General features: G+C 46.9%; 4 protein-coding genes across 9 annotated transcripts in view; 1 reads left to right on the top strand and 3 right to left on the bottom strand.

The window, feature by feature from the left end:
• Positions 1-5,682: 5,682 nt before the first annotated feature.
• On the bottom strand, positions 5,683-7,641 carry avpr2b.1 (arginine vasopressin receptor 2b, tandem duplicate, 1). Its single transcript, XM_037448464.2, has 2 exons — positions 6,749-7,641; positions 5,683-6,367 (listed from the first exon to the last, which is right to left on the bottom strand). The coding sequence occupies exons 1-2, from the start codon at positions 7,611-7,613 to the stop codon at positions 6,150-6,152; spliced, it is 1,083 nt and encodes a 360-aa protein (XP_037304361.2). The 5' UTR covers positions 7,614-7,641; the 3' UTR covers positions 5,683-6,149.
• Positions 7,642-7,778: 137 nt separating this feature from the next.
• trnt1 (tRNA nucleotidyl transferase, CCA-adding, 1) lies at positions 7,779-12,126 on the bottom strand. The gene is made up of 8 exons (XM_037448462.2): positions 12,000-12,126; positions 11,699-11,828; positions 10,990-11,183; positions 10,623-10,761; positions 10,420-10,546; positions 10,112-10,305; positions 9,109-9,362; positions 7,779-8,471 (listed from the first exon to the last, which is right to left on the bottom strand). Exons 2-8 carry the CDS (start codon positions 11,826-11,828, stop codon positions 8,226-8,228), a joined length of 1,284 nt encoding a protein of 427 aa, XP_037304359.2. The 5' UTR covers positions 12,000-12,126; the 3' UTR covers positions 7,779-8,225.
• Positions 12,127-12,220: 94 nt separating this feature from the next.
• Positions 12,221-16,218, top strand: arl6ip5a (ADP-ribosylation factor-like 6 interacting protein 5a). Its single transcript, XM_037448465.2, has 3 exons — positions 12,221-12,422; positions 13,547-13,764; positions 14,105-16,218. Exons 1-3 carry the CDS (start codon positions 12,244-12,246, stop codon positions 14,278-14,280), a joined length of 573 nt encoding a protein of 190 aa, XP_037304362.2. The 5' UTR covers positions 12,221-12,243; the 3' UTR covers positions 14,281-16,218.
• Positions 16,219-18,934: 2,716 nt separating this feature from the next.
• Positions 18,935-23,029, bottom strand: part of frmd4ba (FERM domain containing 4Ba) — a 38,324-nt gene continuing 34,229 nt past the window's right edge. For 2 of the 6 annotated variants that reach the window (XM_037448460.2, XM_037448456.2), the window contains exons 20-23: positions 22,491-22,655; positions 21,593-22,338; positions 21,364-21,502; positions 18,935-20,525 (exon numbers count right to left, since the gene is read on the bottom strand). In XM_037448460.2, coding sequence (XP_037304357.2) covers positions 20,291-20,525; positions 21,364-21,502; positions 21,593-22,338; positions 22,491-22,655 — 1,285 coding nt within the window. In that variant the 3' untranslated portion in view covers positions 18,935-20,290. Of the gene's footprint in view, positions 20,526-20,835; positions 21,050-21,363; positions 21,503-21,592; positions 22,339-22,490; positions 22,656-23,029 lie in introns of all 6 variants that reach the window. The other 4 variants (XM_037448457.2, XM_037448458.2, XM_062564126.1 and 1 more) reach the window with 4 other exon arrangements.

The following is a 23,029-nucleotide window of genomic DNA, read 5'->3' as shown; positions in this document are numbered from 1 at the left end:
TTTTGGGATTTTTGGATAACTGTTTGATAAACTATGCTGTGACTTTGTATGGTGCTAATAGTGGACCATCATTTAGAGAACCACTTCAGTCACCTAGGTAGGGAATGTGAATCACTTCTTTTGTTGCTAATTACAATTTCTGCTAATTAAAGCTGAAGCTTTTTTTTGTGAAAATGCTATTTTGAAGGGCTAAACAAATACAGATTTTACCAGTCTATGGTGGACCTTTGGACCCTGTCAGCAGCATAAGTTCGTAGCTCAGTGAAAGTGGGGTCTGATTCTCTGGGTGCTATGGCCCTGTGGTGGCGGGCGTGGTTTTGGCTCGGCTGCAGGGGGGGAAGAGAGGGGAAGAGATGGGGAGTGGCTCTGGGAACAGGGCCAGGTGGAGGCAATGAGCCTCAGCTGGGGGAAATAACGACTATTTGTGTCCCCATATATGAACCAGTGAGGCGGCGAGCGAGTGCTGGACGAGCGAGCGGGACGCCACACAAGTGTGAACCTGAAAATAATATATATATATATAATATAATATAATATATTCAACCCGCACTGAGTCACCTTTGCTGCCTTCTTCCGGAGCCCCTTACATTCACAGTGTGACAGGCCCCTTTTACTTATTTCATTGACCTCGTGCAGCTTAGGAAAAGCACATTCAAACTTGTTTTTACTTTTTTAATACGGATTGCAAAGAAAGAATCCCCATCTTATTCACTATTTAATGTTTCTCTACACCTGAATTATATTCATTCCAATGCATTATACGTGTGCATATATGGGTTCCAGGCCTGACACAGATTTGTAAAGTCGGCGTTGGACCTACATGCCCAAACTGCAGCCGTATAACGCGGAAGCTTTTTCCTCATTCAGAGCATAATGGGACTTTCTAAGGAGATTTTCTGGGACATCTTCCTTGAAGAAAGCCCTCTGAGAGCAGCTGCTTGATTTGAGCGGATGACTGTTTATAATGGGTGTTCTTGTTCTATCCATTCAAGGCAAAAAATATTCGCAATGATTTCCGTCCAGTGACTAAGTATGAGCTGTATTCACACGGCAATTTTGTGGTTGCAAATAAAACATATGTACACCAGAGAGGAGGTCTCGGAAGGCTCTCGTCTGCCCTCTTGAAACGAAAAGAACGTTTCAGTGACACAGCAGCAGCTGTGAAAACATTTTGGCAGTGGATAACTGCATTTTGGGAGGGGGTTTATCCTCAAAGGGGGCCCTGAAAGGTGGGTTAGAGAAACTGAATCAATGAAGCGTACAACCTAAAGCACCACAATGAATCTCCCAAAACAACACAATCAGGAGAGACCTCTGCCCCCAAAACAAATGCCATCAGGTCCACACAGAGAGTAAGAATAAGAGCCTGGGAGGGTAGGAAAGTGTTGGAGCCATTCTGAATACTGCAATGGGATGGCGCTGTTTTTGCCACCAGCCTATTTAACACCAGGGCTAATTAGTGCAGGTGTGGCGCACAGCGAGGCAGATAACTTTTGACCGTGAGGCACGGCGGATTGTGAACCGAATTGTTTGTTTTTCTTTTCGTTATATAAATAAATGGATTGACATATCCGACGTTAAGTTAAGAAGTTTGAAAGTAAGTTATTTTTAGTTTAAGACACAAACAGCACGCCGGAAACCACGAGTGCAAAACAACTTAAATGTGCGCCAACAGAAAGATTTGAATTGATTTTTGATTGGATGGAACATGTTCCTCGTGTAAACACAGACTGTTTTTGTCAGCACAAACTCAAGCTGTCAAAGTAGTGAGCGCCGACGACAGCAGCAGCAGAGGGTTAGGGTTAGACGACAGCAGCTTAGGTTTAGGTGACAGCAACAGAGGGTTAGACGACAGAAGCTTAGGGTTAGGGATAGGCGACAGCAGCTTGGGGTTAGGCGACAGCACCAGAGAGTTAGACGACAGCGGGTTAGGGTTAGGCGACAGCAGTTTAAGGTTAGGCGACAGCAGCAGAGGGTTAGACGACAGCGGGTTAGGGTTAGGCGACAGCAGCTTAGGGTTAGGCGACAGCAGCAGAGGGTTAGACGACAGCAGCTTAGGGTTAGGCGACAGCAGCAGAGGGTAAGGCGACACCAGCAGAGGGTAAGGCGACACCAGCTTAGGGTCAGGTGACAGCAGCAGAGAGACGACAGCAGCAGAGGGTTAGGCGACAGCAGCAGAGGGTTAGGGTTAGGCGACAACAGCAGAGGGTTAGACGACAGCAGCAGAGGAGCTGTACTGGGGCGCAAAAAAATAGATGCATGGACCAGACACAGGCCTTGGTAGAAAGAAGAAAAAAACACACGCTCCCACCTGCCTGGTCTCACTTTGTGTGCATCTCTGTGTGCAGGTGATTCGTGAGGACGCCTGGAATCTGACAATTGTGGCATCGAGAGAGTTTTCCACCTCTGCTTTCCATTTAAGGCCGAGATGGAGAGTCCCGGGCTGGCGGCCGGGAGGAGTGGTTTGGTACCGTGTGATGTTATGGCGCGTTTCCACCGAGCAGTACGGTGCGGTACGGGTCGGGTCGGTACGGGTCGGTACGGGTCGGGTCTGTTAACCATGATTTGGCGAGCGTTTCCACCGCCAACAGTACCCTTACTTGATAGGCGTGGTATTGGACGGAAAGTAGATTGACGTCATGCGATCGCGCAAAAACTGAAAGCTAACCGCAAACAACAATGGCGGACATACAGCCGATCCTGTTCTTGCATTTCGATATGTGGCTGTTAAAGTAAATGCTGCGCGGCGACATTGTTGCGACGATGTTCCTCCGTGTGTTGTCTTTCCCCTTGCGGCACGCGCAAATGACGACACTCTTTCAACCAATCATCGCTCTGCAGTGAGTCTAGCTCCACCCTTTAGTACCAAACAACTGTGCCAGGTACCCCAACGGAAGGGTACCCAAAAAGTGATACGGTACGGTGCGGATCTTTGGTACTTTTCTCAGTGGAGACACAAATAAAAGGGTACCGACCCGACCCGTACCGTACCGTACCGCTCGGTGGAAACGCACCATTAGAGGTAATGGCAAAAATAAATCATGTTTACGAAATGAGAAAACTGCATTATCTCTATAAATATCTGAACTATAGAATTGACACAAAGATGGACTTAGAGACTCTTCCTCCGCAAGGCTCTGGAAGAAGAGTTTTCATCAAAACATTGCCCTATCAAGTAATAAATCCTGATCACATGCCTACTGATGAAACCCAGACTGAAGGATAAATGAAAACAGGTCAATTTAAGTTAATAACGACGAATGTCCAACCCTGACATGAACAGGAACAGACATCAATATGAAAGCTCAGTGTTTGTAGCTTGTCTCTTTGATACACAAACCATTGGTGATGAATCAGAAAAGGGCCTTAAGCACGAGGGGCCGTTACGTCCAGGGGCAACATGGGTGGTCCAATCATTCAAAAAGTCTAAAGATCTCTCTTATTGGGTGTTAAGTCAAAATCAAGATCTTAGTATATATTCTGTTCGAGACACAGGCCCCGGCACTAAAGCTTAACAACTGTTTTTTCTTTGTCAAATTATATGTAGCTACAACAAATAAATTCTAAGTAAAACTAGCTAAAAGTCATTCACGAAGAGAAATTCAATGTTTTCACAAATTAAATCCACATCAACAGGTTTGGGCAAGTGAGGGGGCAGCCACACAAAAGCCAGTACACAAAAAGTAACACGAAAGTATTAATTTACAAAAAGCAACACAGGGATCAACAAGCACGGTCAGTGGCACCAAAGAAAAGAACATAAATAAATCCCCCAATTGACCGGTGCTTAGCACCCAAAACACAGTGGGTGGTGCTCACTCTAACCTAGGGTATTAACAACAGGTAAATCTACCTGTATGGAATATGTAAACCCCGGAGTATCTTACCTGTCCTCATTGACCCTGGGCGCACAACAAAAAGAAGTAACAAAGACAACACAAAAGTAGGCTGCTAACAAATGTGGTTATAACTCCCCACAAATCCATAACAAGCTGTCACTTGTTGTTTTCAAATAATGAAGAAACACCAGACGGGCGGGAGACATCTTGCAATGAACAGTTAAAATCAAAAGTATTTAATAAAGGAAAAGGTGTTGTGCTAAAAAGAACGTCCCTAGACCATGCCTTTGTCCTCAACCAGCGAACTCGAGAACAATGGCTGCCTACAAGTATTTATACCAATCAGTAAAGGTGTGAAAGTCGGTGGCCACGCCCCCTGGGAGTGGTCTCCTGGTGATTTCAATGTAGCTCGGCTGTTGAAGGCCTCAGTCTATATCAGTAGTGGCGTTATCAAGTATTACATGAATGCATTTCGGTAGATTACATTACATTGAATACAATCATAACTGTACATTGGTATTATTCTATTCGAGTACGGTTTCAAAATTACAGTAGTTTAACAACATTCCCCTAACTTTATTGAATACATTTTATTTATTTTTTTTGATCTATTTTACATGCACATCTAAACATGTGATCGCATGCAGAGGTGTTGTGAAAACACGGCCACACTTTCTGGTTCCTTTTGCTCTGAGTTCTTCTTCATTTAAATGCCAAGTGCCACCAGAAGATCTCTGCAAGAAGTATTCAGCATTCACTTTACTAACTTTACTTTATGCCAATATCATTTTCTTCGTATCAACACTTGAAATTGTTTAGAATTTGTTTGTAGGTTTGACACCTTCATCTGCATTAATGCACTTTTCCCCCAATGTTTAGGGGTAATAATAACAGCATTTGATATGCATATGAAGCCTCTGTAAATCTCAGTGATCCACTCACGATTCGGAATCATTTGGAATTAAACACGGATCATCTTGAAGCCTCAACGGCTTTGTGATCACACGTAAGCGCCTTCACATGATTAAACAGTGTGCATTATATTTTCCTCTGGTCATGATTGCAGATATGTATTTAATAAGAATTACTTATGTAAACAAAAGGTAACTTTATTGAAAACCCCTCCATGGGGAAAAAGGGGAAGAAACCTCAGTGAGAAACAGAGGACTCCTCCATCAGGGCGTCATGTGTCCACAATGAACAATGGTCCTGAACCATGATCGATGGATCCTGTGAGGCACCGATGATCGGGTCGGTGAGTTTCCACTTGTCTTGTCCGTGGACAGCAGCACTTGAAAAGCACAGGGACAGATGTGCCTTGTTATATTTTCCTACATTGACCTTTTTTGTGAAGTTGTGGTTCGCAACTGTTGCATCTGATTTTCAATTACTTGTATCATTTCTGTTAGAGGAATTGAATGTATTGTACATCTTTTACATTGTTCATTCTGTACAGATGACATCCATTGCAGACCTGAGGTTTCTTCCCTTTTACCCCATCAAAGGGTTTTTCATTTTTCGTGTGCCGATGTGAGGGTTTCGGGACAGAGGATGTTGCATGTCTACAGACTGTAAAGCCCTCTGAGGCAAATTTCTAAATTGCGATTTTGGGCTATAAAAAATAAAATGAATTGAATTGAAATTTGTTTGTTTGCAATTGAATTTCTTCGACTCAGATTTAAAGACTGAATAATCACAATCGAAGCACAAACATTTGAACTATAACATGGGAAACCACAATTACACTTTAAGTTACACGAACTAAAAAAAAAAAATACACAAAATTCCAACGCACACACGAGAGAATTGAGAACATTTGATTTGATTTAATGAAACAGCTTAATGACTTAATAGAATCATGAAATGGGTAGAACTTTAATAGAAGGCAAAGATACCCTGATTCACATTGTTGTGTGTTGAAAGCCGCTCTGGCAGCTCTGCAAAACCGGTGCTTTAAAACGAGTGCTAATAGTTAATTCAACATGCTATACAAGGTAACTTTTACGCTAATTACCTGTGTCTGTGCTAGCGTGCTAACATTGGCCAACTAGAGCTGAACCTGATCATGCTCTTGGGGTGTGGGGGTTAGAGGATAAACATTATCCTCTGGGGGAAAAGAAAGCGCGAGACATATTCCATGTAATCACATCCAATTGTCTACTTTTCCACAAACTTGTGGCAGTAGGATTCATCCTCCAATGAATGTTGTACATTTTATACCAAACCGTTGCACTGCATTGGACAGAGCGTCTGAGTAATAGAATATGCGTGCATATGATCATGCAGATGTTTCTGGAGAGATTGGGGTCGTCAAAGGAGTCCTTCGCTACAGTCAGACAGGCTCTTGGGGCTGATGTAAATGGAGCTGACCGTGGTGGCCTCCTCCTGGACGGACCTCCGATCGAGCTGACGCGCACACATCAGGGCCACCAGCAGCTGGGTCAGCCTGCCGCTGAACAGCAGGTAAATGCAGGGGTTTGCACAGCTGTTCAGACTGGCCAGCAGCATCAAGATGGTAAAGGTAGCAGCTGGAAACAGAAGATCGGTTAGGAAAATAACCTTTAACACTCATTTTGAGGGTTGCTATAGGACTTTTTACATCGATTTTCATGAGGAGGAACATTTAACTAATGCACTGTATATTATTTTTGAGTTCATGACACTTCCCTGCATGTTCTGCTAGCATCTTGTAGAAAAAGATTTATGTATCTAGTCATCAACTCCCAAAAATGTATCTACAATTACTATGTTTAATGAAAGAAATGCATTCATTTGATCAATACAGCTGATGTGCAGCTTTGTCATACCGTGCATTATAACCTCAGAATACGTTTGCGTTAAATAAAATAGTCCAAATAAGAATGGGTTCGTCTTTAAAGTGAGCTTCCGCATGGGGAACATGTTCTCACTCTGAGTGGGCGCCTCGGTGTCCCAGACGGACCACATCTGCACGGTGAAGAAAGGCGTCCAGCAGACCACGTAGGCGAGCACGATGACCACTGTCATCTTCACCGTCTTCACCCTCGCCTTGGACACCCCGGCCACGCTGCTGGCCCAGGAGGACGGCGGCTGACCCGCCGCCTCCTCCGAGCGCCGCATTTTCACGTGGAAGTTAGTGCGCACGGTGCGGCAGATGCGCACCTGGCACACGATCACCACCACGACGGGCACCACGAATATCACCAGAGTCGTCCACGTCACGTAGGCTCTCGGTCCCCACGGCTTAATGAACTGGGCCCAGCAGTCGTACACGCCGGGAGAGACCTCCACCCGAGAGAAGATGAAGATCTGCGGCAGGCTGCCGAGGAACGAGACGCACCAGGCGGCGCACAGCGGACCGTTCCAGCGCGCCCTGCGCCTCTGGAACGCCACCATGGGGCGGCAGACGGCTTGCTGTCGGTCTATAGTCATCGCTACGACCATGTAACTGGAGGCAAACATCCCGACCACCTGCAGGTACTTGACCACGCGACACAAGACGTCCGGACCCACGAAACGGTCGGTTATGTCCCACATGAGCTGAGGACAGATTTGGAAAAGTGTGACCACCAAATCGGCGACGCACAGGTGGAACACGAAGACGCGCATCCGGGAGAGTCGCTGCCTCCGCTTCCACAGCACCAACAAGAGCCCGACGTTCAGGATTCCTGCCGCGATGAAGATGATGGACAGAAGCGCGATTTCCACTCGAGCCAAGCGCTCGTCGCGCGCGTCACCCGCAGAACGCGCACTCCCCAAAGTGGTGTTACTGACGTTTACGAGGGATCCAGCCATGCTTTTCTAACCAATACAAAGAAGAGCTCAACACCGTTATGGTCTGTAGGTCATCCAGCTCAACTGAGAGATTTCAATTTAATATATATGCCTGGAATCACACATCTTCATCCAAAGCCAATTCTCAGGAGACAAGTGTCCAGTGAGCAGAGTCCAGGCAGAAAGAGCAGGGCAGCAGAGGCTTTATATCTCATCTCAGGAAGGAGGAGCAACCTCACCACAGAAAATATTTCTCACGCAGTCAAACATAGAACATATAAACATAGGGCTTTGTATTCTGCACAAGTCTGTTCACTAAAAGGAACATTTTTCTTTACAGAAAACACAGCATTATACACAACTGCAGTCAAACTGAGGAGGAAACCAAAATCAAAAGCAAAACTTCTTCTTTTTTCGACATGGGTTAAACATCTATGTGTTAGTGACAGAACAGCTGCTGAGCCAAAGCACCGGCCAGGCGCTCTGTAGTGGAATCAGCCGTCGTGACACACATCCGGTGGTGGCTGTGTGGATGAGAAGTGCCACCGGGCCTTCTTTAGAACTAAATGGATCCATCGGCTGCTGTGCGTGGGTCCCACTGTCTTCTCTCAACAATCTGTAGCGAGGAACAATTTAAGACTTGATGTGACCAAGAAGTTCATCTTTGTCCATCTGGTAACGGCTCTTCTTCCAGACGTCACGGAGCTCCTGTAAGGTGGCGCCTATGTCTTTGCCCGACGTGATGCCCAGCCTCCTCAGATCGTGACCGCTGACGGGGAAGCGGGGGACGGACCACCTGCTGAGCTCTGCCAGCAGCTTCTCCTCACCTTGGTACTTGAGCAGCTCACACACTTTGCTTTGGGTGTCCAGCTCCCGGCTCTGAAAGAAGGAAACACAGCAATTAAAGCCCCAGAAAACCTGAGACAATGATGAATCAATTGTTAAATGAAGGCATTGAGGATTTAGATTTAAAAAGCGCCATCGACACCGTGCGTCTGATCAGAACCGATTGACACACTGGAAAAATACCGATAACTTACCGGTTATCTGAATGCATTCAGTAAATGATTGGTGCTGATAAAAGCATTTGTTAAAGGGCGGATCCTTTGTGATTGGGCCACGTGAACCCTGGTTCGTGATGGCAAACATACTGAACCTCCTACTGGGCCATGCTAGTGAGGGAGCGGACATGTTGCAATCAGATGTGGAAGGTGAATGAGAAGAGACGAAGGCGCCGGTCCTGCACTTAAGGTCTTTGTTGACCAGAAGTGACACCTTCATATTGCTTATTTTGTTTGTTTTTTTATCATGAAAGAAAAGAAGCAAACATCCACGTGTGAGCTGCATCAGTATCATTTCTGTATCTTTCCTTGAAAGAATTGATTGGGGGTTAATCTTTGGTTTCAACTCTAGTTCAAATCCTGTTTTATTTAATCTGTAATTCCCTTTTTAAAAAAACAACAACAACAAAGACACAAATAAAAACCTCCGACCACATAACGAGGCAGAAACTCACGTCAAAGATGAAGTCAGTGAAGGGTTTCAGGCTGTCCGGCTCGTCTTGGCTCCTGCAGAGCTCCCGCCGGTACCTGACCAGGAACAGAGCCAGAGTCTTCTCCTCCCTGGACACCTTCAGCCGGAGGTCCATCTTGTCCACCTCCTCCGGGCAGCGGAAGAGAGCCGCCAGGACCGTCATGGGCTTAGGAGAGCGGTCTTTGGCGGTGTTCCACACTCGCTTCATCTCCTCAATGTTGCCATCTGGAGGTAGACCTGAGGAGGAGCCGGGACCGGTGGGATGAGAGGAGCGGACTCCAAATTGCAGGAACTGAGTGTGACAAAGAACCACTACTACACCGTACTATTGAAGACATGTGGGATGTAGAAGAGGCAAGAGAGACGGACCGCTCTCCGCTACAGATCATGGTGATCAGCGTGTGCTTTTATTGGTGAAACACCACAAAGCAAAGAGTTAGTAACGCTTGATTTGTTATATACCATCTTTAATCCTTGTCATTGTGTGCCCTCACAGATTTAGCGGCAATTTCCTGGAGAAGTCTGAGTCTGGACTTTGAGATCGGAACCAATGCCACAACGGCACGGTGTGTGTGTGTGTGTGTGTGTGTCAAGCAACCATTGATTGCAAAGCATTTTCGCAAAGTGGTGTTTTTGTCATGTCCACAAATGGACAGCTGGAAGTCGACACTTACAACCAAATACTGAGTGTGTGATTTCAAAATCATTGAGTTACACAATCAGGCAACATTTAGAAGGAAAAACAAATGTTTTCACCGTTGTATTGTCACAAGAAAATGAACACAATAACCAAAAGTTCTCCCTCTTGTTGTCTTCATGCTGAGGTGGGCCAAGTGTCTCAAAGTTCATTTTTGGAATATTCATATTTGGGAGACTGACCACATAAAGCAAATGTCCCCAGCTGAAATCTGCCTGAGGAGCATTTTTTTTCTTATCCCATGTTGCCCGTCCCCTTTCCTTAAACCTTTTCATGAACCGCCTCTCACCTATGTACTGGGCCAGGTCCAGCCGGTACAACAGCTCCAGCAGATGAGCGGCATGGTTACCGACAACCATCTTCTTCAGTTCCACCCAAATTCGTTCGCCTGATATGGCTGCAAGTCCCCGGCCGTTCTCCCGGATCGCAGCCAGCGTCTCGGGCTTGTGAGCGCCGGGCTCCAGGGCCACTCTGCCGTAGAACCTTGGAGGCAATTCAGAGGGTTCAGGTCAGAGCGCTTTTAGGTCAGACAAAAATAAACAGCGATTTTCTCCTTATGTTTTCATTTCAACAAAGTTTGAAGTGAGATAAGCCCACCTAAAATAGCGCAGTATCCTTAAGTAGTCCTCTTGGATTCTTTGTTCAGCGCTGCCGACAAACCGAACTTCGCGGTTCTGCAGATCCTCGTATCCTTTGAAATAGTCATATAATGTGCCATCGAGACCTATATTAAAAAGGGAGGACGTCAACAGGGCATGTGACATAAATGTAAGAAACATAATAAAACGAGTTAGTGGCACCTAAAAACATGGAATTGATGGTGAGGTCTCTTCGCTCGGCGTCTTTCTGCCAGTCAGTGGTGAACTCCACCTCTGCATGACGTCCATCGGTCTGAACGTCCACGCGCAACGTGGTCACCTCAAAGTTCTCATTGTGCAGCTACAAATAAATGGGGAAAAAACAACAACCAGTAAACCAAACACAGCATAAACTCCCATAATGCCTTTAGCGACGTGAACGTAGCCCCTCATTGTGAAGCTTCCTGTTGCTGGGCTGCTTATCTGTGGCGTGTTCTCCCATTATCCTCATTGCTGCCTTTTATTCCAACCAAAGACAAAAGGTAAACATGGGATACAGCTAGATTCGGCCTGCTGAGGCAGTCCTTACTCTTGCTGTGATGGTGCCATGTTTCTCTCCTTTGTTGTTGATCATCCTTATGCCAGCTTTTTGGAACATGCGCTTCATCTCCTCTGGAGTGGCCGTGGTCGCAAAGTCCACATCTTCAGGCCGCTTCCCGGAGAGCAGGTCCCGGACAGCACCGCCGGCTATCCTCAGCTCATGCTTGTGCTTCTCAAAAATCTCTGGAGAACAAACACACGTTGACACCAGCTGGATAACTTTACAGTCCGGAAACACGAACATCTCACTGGAAAAATCAAAGGAGACACTTTGCAAGGTAATCAACCACAAATTAATACAAAAACATACTAATCATTCTTTTTATGATTCTATAGACACTGGGGTGATAGACAAGATATTTCAAAAGTCTGTTCAATACACGTCAACCAATATTCAACAACAACAACAACACAGAACATGCCCTCAAGTATCTGATCAGAATCGTTCACATTAGTTCCCTAAAATCCCTCTGATCAAGATTTGAGTCGAATGGGACATTTTAAAGCAGAACATAGTGAAACAAGTCAGTGCTGTCTGGAGGACAAACTGTCACAGTGACAACGGTTCCTCCGTCACACCGCTGTGCTGTAAAACACACAACCTTCACTGCCAGGTCTGCAAGGAACGCGACCGGTTTACAAGAGCACAGCTGTAAGGGACAACGACTGTGAGGGGTCCAGTCATTGCTGCCTCTCACCTGCTAGTTCATTCAGTCCATCGGAGGACAGAGACTGGAACTCACTGGTCTTCAGCCTCATAGTGAAGAGACTCCTCCAATAGAAAGATGTTCTGCCTATCACACGAGGACGCAATATTCTGCTCCACATCTACAGACAAAATGCAAAACAACTACCCTGTAACACCAAAGTAGCTTGAGCATCGAGTTATAGCTAACGTGGTGTCATTGGTCCGCGTGCACGCGTCACAGTGTTTTGTCAGCTCACGTGCTACATCCACATATCAAAGTAAAAGCAACAAACATCAAAGACAGAACTAACCTGTTGCTTCAAAGTGAAATGTTATAACTTGACAACAGTATTGTCACTTCATAGTAACCTCTCCTCCTCTCCTGCTCCACCGAAGCTTACAGGAAGTGTTCTACATCACGTGCCGTCACTGACCAACAGCTTGGGGTTTCGTCAGGCAGTAGGCGGGGCTTATAACGAGATGGCAGTAGCTTCTCGCGAGACTTGTCGAAGGCTGCGGCTTTCCGGCTCTCAGGACCTGACTGACAGAAGGCCAATGGCTAAAGTGGAGCTGACGCCGCTTCGACCGTGGGACGACTTCTACCCCGGCTCGGAAAGGTTCGCCAAGCCGGACGGCAAAGATTTGGCGAAATGGAACAACAGAGTTGTCAACAACCTGCTTTATTATCAGACTAATTATCTGGCTCTGGGCATCGCCGTGTTCCTGGTTGTGGGGTAAGTTTACTCAACGTAACGCCGGATATCAGCACATCAGAAGTCCGGCTCTTGTCGGGTTGTTCTCGCCTAAATGTGTTGTTGTTTACGTTTTGGTGGATTTGGGTTGTTACCATTGCCCTGCTTATCAACTTGGATGTAGCTGCTTTAAAGGAATCAAAGATGAGGAAGACTGTGCTTGTGTGAACGGAGTCCCATTTGAATTCATAGAAATGAATTGCTGCGGCTATAATGTGATGATGACCTGTTACTGATCTGCACTGACTGAGAATGCTCATTGATCATTGATACAAAAGTGTGAAGTGGTGAATACAATGACGCGGGGCTCCTATGATGTACCTATATGGAAGCACATTAAAATGAACCCATGTTTTGCCCTGACTCATTTGGGAAAAGAATCAAAATGAAGATTGCCACAGGCCTGACGTACAAGTTTTGACCCCAGACCGAACCAGTCTATTATCTGGTAAAAGACACCAGGTAGACGTCATCAGGTCGGGAAACACACGGTTAAATCTTGGCTATAGTTGGCGCTTTGTTCCAACTTAATCCCACTTCACTAAAAATAGCGGTGCCCTGTTATGGTGTGTTTCCTGACCGCTCATGATGACATATTGTTGCTGTGGTTACCAAGGCCTGTGTGACATCCCCCGGTGTAATGGATCATTTCTCAAACTGTCAATAGGGCACTAGGCCAAAGGGAATGAACTTTGACACTTTAGTTTAGTTTGTTTTGACTGTTTCTGCTGTGTTGGCACATGATAAGCAGAGGAACAGAATAATGAGTAAGAAGAATCCCCACGTGGGCCACAGTGGGTCACGAGAACGGAGGCCGAGGTGGTTGTTGTGTTTTGAAATATGGTTAAAAAAGAACCCGGTTACAAGAGCATCTTTGATGATGTGAGGTCTCCATCAGAGAAAATGTAAATATACATTAGATATTACAATTGCATGGTAATATTATATTGGAGATGATTACAGTCTTTGACAGAGCGGGTGTTTCCAAAGAGAGCAACAACTTGCTGTTGGTGTCCAAACTACGGCTGACCACTAGAGGGAGCCGGTGACCACACGCACGCACACACACACACACACACTACCCCTCTGCTTCCGTGTGTGTGCAGGTTCCTGAACCCTGTGGGGATGCTCACAGCCGTAGTCGTGGTGTCGGCCGTCTTCGTGGCGTCGGTGTGGGCCGCAGAGAACAGATCTGTGATCAGCCACTTCAAGAGGAACAATCCCACGGTCTTCGTGGTCGCCGTCATGGTTACCAGCTACATGTTGATCTCCGTGCTGGGCAGCGTCATGGTGTTCATGTCGGCCATCACTTTACCTTTGGCTTGTGAGTTCACGTGACACTGCGGAAGGTCATTTTAAGCATTATTAATATAATATATACTTGCTGCCGCAATTGAAAAGAAAAAGAGTGAACAGACAAATCTGAAACTAATCAGCTCAATGAATATCTTTGAATGCAAAATAGGTATCTAGTTATGTTAGCGTTGTGAAATGAGGCGTAGGCTGCACAGTTCTTTCTAAATCAATAAAACATGTTTTGGACTGAAATCTTTCAGATCTTCAAAGACTTGAACTCACTTTGACTTTTGAACTAAAGTTTTATAGTTTTGTTTTTGCCAAGATTTTAAAACACTAACAGTGTCTTTCTGCGTCTGCTTTTTCAGTGATATTTGCACACGCTTCCTTTCGCCTCCGCAACATGAAGAATAAACTGGAGAACAAGATGGAGGGAGCCGGACTGAAGAGGTCCCCCATGGGCATTTTGCTGGAGGCCCTGGGTCAGCAGGAGGAGAACTTTCTAAAGATCCAGAGCGTCCTGGAGGGAAAACTGAAGGACTGAATGGACTTTGTTCTCTCGTGTGGTCTTCTTTTGGCCAAACAGCTCAACATCCAAAGTCTTCTCAAAGTTTCTATCATATACACTGTGTGTGTGTGTGTGTGTGTGTGTGTGTGTGTGTGTGTGTGTGTGTGTGTGTGTGTGTGTGTGTGTGTGTGTGTGTGTGTGTGTGTGTTTGAAAAGCAAGCATCTTCTCCCTCAGGGTGTCTGTCTTCCACTGAGAACCTGCCTGAGCACTTTGACAGACGTCTCAGCTACGCAGTGTGTGCGAGTGTTCATGTGGAACACAGCTGGATACACCAGCCCCCCACCCCCCCCCACCCCCCTCACCCGCCCAAGTGTTGCTTTGAAAGAAAGAATAAAAAAGCACACAGCTTCTGGACTGTGAAGGTTTTTAAACTAATAATATGGATTCTCTTCAATTCCTTCGGTGAGCATTGGGAATAAAAGAGAAGGCAGTGCTTTTGACACGAACATGTGACTCGGAGCGCTGATCCCCGTGTCTGTATTTAAATGAAGGTTCAAAGGAGTTCGAGGTCTTAACCCTTGGCCATCGGTATTCCTCCTGTCCCTCTGGACTGTTTAATCTTGACAGTGATGGATTGTCTAACTTTGCTTTGCTCTCCACTTGCCTTCAATGCTAATCAATGGGCCGCAGTAGATAATAGAGAGCTGCACAGTGACGGAGGGGATTCATCTGAACCCCAGATAGCTGCTGCGTCAGCGTCTTCCAGCTGCTTTTCTTATTGGATTCCATTTGAAATTAACTGCAGATAACGAGAATCCACGTGGAACACAAAGCCCTGTAATTTGCTGATGTGGCAGTGTGCAGATTGGGAGACCACATGATGAAAACGATTGGCAATAAAAAGAGTAATCACTGTTTTTTGCTTTCAAAAAGACACCTCAGGGCATCTCCATCCATATTGTGCAACTTGGAAGAAGCAATAAACTCAAGTCAAGTCTTGTCTCCAAGGACACAGTGGAGACCCTTGTTCAGATGCAGCTGCTGCCCCCCCCCCCCCCCCGCCCTCCCGACAGGTGCCCGATCTCTCCTGGACAGACTTGAATTGACTTGAATTCCAGGAGACGACGGCACAAACAAACACACAAAACACCACCGGAGTCGACACAACTTTGCCTCGTTGTCATTGTTTGCAAAGGTATCCAAGCAACCTGTCACCCAAAAAGCAGCCTGTGTACAGTCCTTCTGACTGATGCTATCTGTTCACTTTCCACCACAACGAGGCGTGGTGCAAGCAGTCATTGCGTCTAACGGTGCTCACGGCTCGCCGCCTCGGGGCCTGACCTCTTTTCGGGTCATGCTTCACCTTCAGTTTGCCTCTTCTGCAGCTGATCATGTGACACGTTGAGGTGTTGACTGACCTCCAATGCGGAGGGGGCCTTAAGACTTGCATTCTTTCTACTAACCAGCAGGGGGCAACTCCTTGTTGCAAAAGTGAGTCTGAAATAAATATAAATCTTTGAGAAAAGGACCCCCTTTTCTAGCTTGATTTATACGATTTATATTAAGTAAATATTTGAAATAGAGTTCATGGATCTAGTTTCAAGTCTTCCTCAATACGGCATGGTGTTAAGTTCTGCTCGGCGCCATATCCAGCGTCTCGGCATGGCGACGGTCTATCCGTGGTGCAGCCTCGTCCTCAAGTTCATTTAATATTTCCAGAGCAAGGACAACGACTCTGGATTGAGTTCATCTAGAATCTAATAAATCATACAGGGGCCGTTCATGTGTTCACACGGAGTCATTCACAACGTAAGTGTGTGCATCACGTGACGGACCTGGACACGAGCACCACACCTTCTGACCGCTGGCTCCATCTGGCTGCTCGTTGGCCCACGTGATCCGATAATCCCTCTGTGACCCGTCGGAGCTGCTCCTCCCTGGATGGAGGTGGGCGTGATGATCCTGGAGGAGGCACTTTCTTCCGGACCTGTTGTCCTATGAGCGGGGGGGGACGTGAGCCTGTGTGCTTTATGGGGGGAGTTTAACATACCTACAAATGTTAATTATGTTAAGACCTTACTTAATAAAACAGCGTAACAAAAACTTAAAAAAGGACCGGTGTGTCCGTTCTGCTGGAAGGTACCGGTAACATTTCAGAGGTACAGGGGCCCTCTGCAGTGCTGCAGTTTGGTTTGTCCCTCCAGGGCTGTGGCTCTGCCCCTTGAACCATCTGAATGCTGCAATCAGTTCCTTTAGGGAAGAACAAGCAGCTGTACAGTTAGAATTTGTTTTGTTAAATAGAAAGTTGATTTGACTGTGAAAGCAGCATTTAGTGTCGTTCTTTGTTCTGTTAGATGAGTAGAGAGGGGCCCATTGTCCATGTGCTCGAGTGTCAGCTGGAGCAGCCTCGCCTGATGTCTCACTGCAGCTGGTGTGAAGCAGCAGAGACAGCTGGAAACAAAGCGCGCGCACACACACACACACACACACACACACACACACACACACACACACACACACACACACACACACACACACACACACACACACACACACACAGGGTAAAGCCAAGGAGCTGGAAGTGGAAGACCTCCCGTGAGCGTCGCTCGAGAAGCAGAAACAGAGAGCAAGTCTAAGGCTGCTGATGGTGGCCTTCACAGAGGCAGGACACCATTAGGAAATGTGTGAGGTGAAGGGTTAATCTACAAGGTGTGTGTGTGTGGGGTGTGGGGGGGGGTTGGGGAATGGATGTGTACGGCAGGTTTTACAAGCCGATGCCTTCGGGGAGGGTTGGGTGTTCTGAGCACGAGCTTGTCCCTCTCAGGGAGCACAGAAGAACAGGTTTCCGCCCTCGATGGGTGCGACAGCTTTTTAAAGACTGGTTGGGTGGGTTTTTTCGGCTCAAGGACACGCGGGGGGGAGGGGGGGTCTCTTTATTCAGAATTAGCTCCTCACGACTGATCACCGTACAAGCACAAAAAAGTGAGACGGATCTGCCTCCTTGAATGTTCACATGTTCGTTTATCAAACCACCACAAGACACGTTCAATTCCCTATTTTAATGGATTTGGAGTTTAATCCTGTTTAAACTCCGATGGACCAGATTTAAAAGTTTCAAATTATATATATATATATATATATATACATATATATATATATATACATACATATATACACATATATATATACATACATATATATATACATATACATATATATATATATACACTCACCGGCCACTTTATTAGGTACACCTGTCCAACTGCTCGTTAACACTTAATTTCTAAGCAGCCAATCACATGGCGGCAACTCAGTGCATTTAGGCATGTAGACATTGTCAAAACAATCTCCTGCAGTTCAAACCGAGCATCAGTATGGGGAAGAAAGGTGATTTGAGTGACTTTGAACGTGGCATGATTGTTGGTGCCAGAAGGGCTGGTCTGAGTATTTCAGAAACTGCTAATCTACTGGGATTTTCACGCACAACCATCTCTAGGGTTTACAGAGAATGGTCCGAAAAAGAAAAAACATCCAGTGAGCGGCAGTTCTGTGGGCGGAAATGCCTTGTTGATGCCAGAGGTCAGAGGAGAATGGCCAGACTGGTTCGAGCTGATAGAAGGGCAACAGTGACTCAAATAACCACCCGTTACAACCAAGGTGGGCATAAGAGCATCACTGAACGCACAGTACGTCGAACTTTGAGGCAGATGGGCTACAGCAGCAGAAGACCACACCGGGTGCCACTCCTTTCAGCTAAGAACAGGAAACTGAGGCTACAATTTGCACAAGCTCATCGAAATTGGACAATAGAAGATTGGAAAAACGTTGCCTGGTCTGATGAGTCTCGATTTCTGCTGCGACATTCGGATGGTAGGGTCAGAATTTGGCGTCTACAACATGGACAGCATGGATCCATCCTGCCTTGTATCAACGGTTCAGGCTGGTGGTGGTGGTGTCATGGTGTGGGGAATATTTTCTTGGCACTCTTTGGGCCCCTTGGTACCAATTGAGCATCGTTGCAACGCCACAGCCTACCTGAGTATTGTTGCTGACCATGTCCATCCCTTTATGACCACAATGTACCCAACTTCTGATGGCTACTTTCAGCAGGATAATGCGCCATGTCATAAAGCTGGAATCATCTCAGACTGGTTTCTTGAACATGACAATGAGTTCGCTGTACTCAAATGGCCTCCACAATCACCAGATCTCAATCCAATAGAGCATCTTTGGGATGTGGTGGAACGGGAGATTCGCATCATGGATGTGCAGCCGACAAATCTGCGGCAACTGTGTGATGCCATCATGTCAATATGGACCAAACTCCCTGAGGAATGCTTCCAGCACCTTGTTGAATCTATGCCACGAAGAATTGAGGCAGTTCTGAAGGCAAAAGGGGGTCCAACCCGTTACTAGCATGGGGTACCTAATAAAGTGGCCGGTGAGTGTATATACATATATATATATACATACATATATATATATACATACATATATACACATATATATATACATACATATATATATACATACATATATATATACATATATATATATATACATACATACATACATACATACATACATACATACATACATACATACATACATACATACATACATACATATATATATATATATACACACACACACTGTTCTCATGAATAGTTATGAACCACAAACTGAAGATATGATTCAAAAGCTGATTTATTTTTTTATTCAAACAAATCTAAATTGTACAATTACTAAGACCCAGCTTAACATCAGTTGCTTACTATATATATTACATGCTTTTCAAATACATAAAATCGCTTTAAAAAAGACAGAACTAGTGTATTTACAATACCAACATTTACAAACTGAAACTGAGCACCACTCCATGATTTCCAGCATGGACAAAATAACCATGTTACAATAAAATATTCTTCCTGCAGTGACCGATCAGACGTGGCAGTGACATCAAAGTTTGTGACTTTAGGTAACACTCAAGCTTCTGGCTCAATTGTATTGAATTAAGTACTGAATACTTTGTAAAAGCCGAGTACTAGAGTACACTGATGTAGTTACTAGCTCTGCCATGATAAAACTGCATCGGCGGGACGTTCCAGGAAGTAGCCGTCATCCGGACTTTAATTCTTCATTGTTTGATAATGTCCTTACCAAAGCTTGCCCAATCCTTCATGGTTACAGTGTTCATACAAGCGTGTGGCTCACGATGCCTGGTTTGTGAAACCCTGAAGACCTTCGGTCCAAAGCCCCCTCAGCCTTATGCCACGCGCTCCACAGCAGGTCCTGGTCTAGTTCCAGTGGGCCATCACCACAAACACTGGGCAACGAGGACGCTCCCACGCTGCGTCCTGTTAGGGTCACACGGTGGAGGGTCACACGGTGGAGGGTCACACGGTGGAGGGTCGGTTTGCATTCAAGGGAATCTAAAACGAGAGGCCTGAAGGTCCTTCTTTCTGTGGATCCTCTTGTGTAAGTGCAGTAGAAGGCACAACGGTGAAGAACAAATACAGCCTGTTAACAGGCAGCTACACTATTGTTCCTGGTTTTGAGTCCTCGTGCCAGCAGATCTGCTCCTCGGGCTCCAGGTCAGTGTGCATTTGGTGGCTGATGTGCGAGTCCATGTGGCCAACGTCTATGTAGGATCTGTAAAAAGCACACCAGATAAAATCAGGTGAGACCAGAGGGAAGGCCGCGTGTGACTGGTTAACCGGGGGTTTAGCATGAATTAACTATGTCACATCAGCTTAGTAGTGCCGAGCTCAGGAAACCAAACGAAAGCAGACAGACAGGTGCTTAGTTACCTCATGTGTTTCAGGCACCTTAATATCAGTCTCAGTTTCACAATAAGGTACATCAAGGGTCACACATTCTCATCCAATGACAAAGCAGATGCACACTGACATCACAACAAACGTATAGCCTTCAAATGTGAAGATAGCCGGGGGTCACATTTTTTCCTCTCCCACCACCGCAAGACACCCAGAGTAATGAAGCACGGATCAGCCGGATCAATGGGAGCTGATTTGGAGCTTTCTGTTAGTCCCTGACACACATGTTTGTTTTTTTAAGACACACCATCACCATGTTAACCGTGTGGTAGAGTTTTACATTCTCATCTCTCACCCTTTCTTCTGCGCTGCGACTGTTAATTGGGGGGAGCGGGGTTAATTTTTCCTGGTCAGTAGCATAGGCAACAGCCCCACACCTCTCTAAAGGCTGCGCGGGGCGCGCCATCTTATCACGGCTCCGCCACTCAAACTCTGTGGGACATCTGTGCATGAGAGGAGGGCAAAGGTCATGGGTGAGTGGCAGCACACGGACAGCGAGCCGCAGCACGCGGGCACACAGCAGAGGCAGAGGAATGGCACCACTGGATGACATGACGCCGGTTGGAAGACGAAGTAGGGCAGGCGTGTTGATTTTTTTTTTTTATAGCCATGCAGTTACTACATTATACATGACAATGAAAGAAAGAGGAGCCAAACAGTTCACTTCAAAACATCAGCAAGCAGCCTGCGGAGTCACGTGGCAGACAGACTGACAGAAGCAAAGGCACAGGCTCCGGCTCGCTGTTTACTTACGATGAACTACCTTTAAGCAAAGGACACCTTATTGAGCCTGAGCCCTCTGGAGGATTGAGGCTGCGCGGGGCTGGAGGCCACCTGCCTCACCCGACAGCCGGGGGAGTAGGTGGGGGGGGGAGCTGAGGGGGGAGAACTAGCAGGGAAAATGGCACAGCGCCTCCGGCCGTCGGGGCTGTGCCAGGGGCTTGTAAAGGTCTCGGAGGCGCCATATCTATGAGAAAGCAGGGTCCATTGCACAGTTAAGGAGGAGAAGAACCAGTCTTAAACTGAACCTGCAGCTGAGCCACGCCGCCATGTTTAGCAGACTGATGTCTTCCTCATTTCGTGACTTACGGTTGAACGAAATGAGGGGGCCCACCGTATGGCCGTGTGTAAAGGGAATAACAAAACCTAATGGCAGCTTGCATTTTGTGTAGCCATCCATTCTAGGTAATTAAACAGTAGTGCTTAGGTTGGGATAAGTAGGATCAGGGAGGGGCTTAATGAATAAGTAGATGAGTTGAGGCACTGGCTTTGTTTTCTCACCTGTTGTGGGCGGAGTGGGTGTAGGGGGTTGTGCTGTAGGCGAAGGACTGCGGCGCGTGCACAGGCATGTTGTATTCCGACATACCGCCACCAACACTCATGGTGCCTCGCCAGTTCACACTGGACGTACCGGAGGACACTGGAGTAGAAGGAAAACGCGTCAGCAACTGAAACCAGGGCAAAGCACAAAAGGCACTGGAGCCTGTAGTACAGGGTGCAGTGGCCTCACCCGAGTAGGAGATGTTCCGGCTGTGCGGTGCGGCCATGGTCTGATAGCCCAGGCTCTGCTGGGAGCCCCTGTCGTAGTCGTAGGTGTACGCGGGCTGCTTGTGAGCGGCGTTGCGATGGTACCAGCCTCTCAAGTGCTCGGCCACCGCAGCCTTCTGGTTCTTGGCGACCTGCTCGTTGGCCTGGGGCGGCGGGCGGCTCCTGGGTGGCCTCAGCGTGGCGTACAGGTTGTGGGACATGCCGTCCAACTCGTCGGCGCCGTAGTGGCCGTGCACGTCGTGGCCGCGGTACGTAGTCGGCGCGTGCTGGTACGAGGGATGGACGCTGTAGTGTCCTTCCCTGTCATTGTGGTACATGTAGACTCGGTCGGAGTACGGCTCCGGCTCCGTGTAAGTGGGGTATCCCGTCACGTAGTAGGCCGTCGTGGTGGGTCTGGCCTGCGGCTGGTGGGCGTGGCAACGAGTGTCCGGCTGAGCCAGGTTGGGCATGCTGCCCGTGTTGGCGTACAGGTCTTTCCTGTGGCGTCCGCGAGCCATGCGGCGGAGCGCGTGGTTGCCGGCGACGCTGTGCTCGATGCTGGACTGGCTTGTGTGGGAGGAGCAGTCGTCGAGGACCTCGGTGCAGTTGCTGCGTCGGGCCGGGGCCACGGTGAACGTTGGCACGGGGGGCTCGGTCTCTATGGGGAGCTGAGACTGGGACTCCAGACTGCTGCTGAGCTGGCGGTAATGTTGCGGAGCATCCTCTAATCTATGGTGGAAAAAAACATTCATCCATCAAAACATAAACATGGAAAGATTTGATCACTCGGTTGACTTTATTAATTTAGCTATTAGCAGACGGATCTTGTTTAGATGTATCAAAACAGGCTCCAAGGTGTGTTGATATTTGAGAATAAAAACCTGAGGTGGTTGCTGCTGTAGGCGTTGCGGGTGAGGAGGGGCGTGGGGGGCATGCTGCGGGCGTCACGTGGCTGTCTGGAAGCCGGTTTGAGCGGGCTGCTGTGGCTCGATGGGGCATTGCAGAGACCGTAGTGGAGTGGTTCCTGAAGTTGGCCGTAATTTAACCTGAAACAAAGATTAGGAACAATGTTCTTTCGGTCAGAGCTTGTTATTCAGATGAACACCAGCAGTGCCTCTGTTTGCTTTGCTTGTATGCATCACTTTACTCATCACTTACACCTGAATGGCTATTACATAGTCCATTGGTCTTTTGTTTCATGCAACAGCAAGCTTTATGGCTGTTTAAAGTGAAATGAAATAACCTACATCATTTTGTACAGCCATGAAGGAGCTACATTACCAGGGCTACCTTCCTCATTTGCCCATTTCTTCTCGGCTCTCTGCTTGGAATGGTCTTCACAGGCAGTGAATCTATTCTAAATCTATTTTTAAAGGTGGTGTTGTGGGCTGATAAGAGAGGCAGGATAAGAAGGGAGGAG

Source organism: Pungitius pungitius, chromosome 8 (genome assembly GCF_949316345.1).
Source record: "Pungitius pungitius chromosome 8, fPunPun2.1, whole genome shotgun sequence".
In the NCBI taxonomy this organism is placed as follows: domain Eukaryota; kingdom Metazoa; phylum Chordata; class Actinopteri; order Perciformes; family Gasterosteidae; genus Pungitius; species Pungitius pungitius.
This window is presented reverse-complemented; position numbering and strand designations above follow the sequence as displayed.

Coding starts and splice junctions, on each gene's coding strand:
- avpr2b.1 (XM_037448464.2), bottom strand. CDS start 7,613: ATGGCTGGATCCCTCGTAAACGTCAGTAACACCACTTTGGGGAGTGCG. Junction 6,368..6,748: donor CACCGAGGCGCCCACTCAGA/GTGAGAACATGT, acceptor TTCTGTTTCCAG/CTGCTACCTTTACCATCTTG.
- trnt1 (XM_037448462.2), bottom strand. CDS start 11,828: ATGTGGAGCAGAATATTGCGTCCTCGTGTGATAGGCAGAACATCTTTC. Junction 11,184..11,698: donor TGGACTGAATGAACTAGCAG/GTGAGAGGCAGC, acceptor TTTGTTCTCCAG/AGATTTTTGAGAAGCACAAG. Junction 10,547..10,622: donor CATCAATTCCATGTTTTTAG/GTGCCACTAACT, acceptor TTTTTAATATAG/GTCTCGATGGCACATTATAT.
- arl6ip5a (XM_037448465.2), top strand. CDS start 12,244: ATGGCTAAAGTGGAGCTGACGCCGCTTCGACCGTGGGACGACTTCTAC. Junction 12,423..13,546: donor GCCGTGTTCCTGGTTGTGGG/GTAAGTTTACTC, acceptor GTGTGTGTGCAG/GTTCCTGAACCCTGTGGGGA. Junction 13,765..14,104: donor CATCACTTTACCTTTGGCTT/GTGAGTTCACGT, acceptor CTGCTTTTTCAG/TGATATTTGCACACGCTTCC.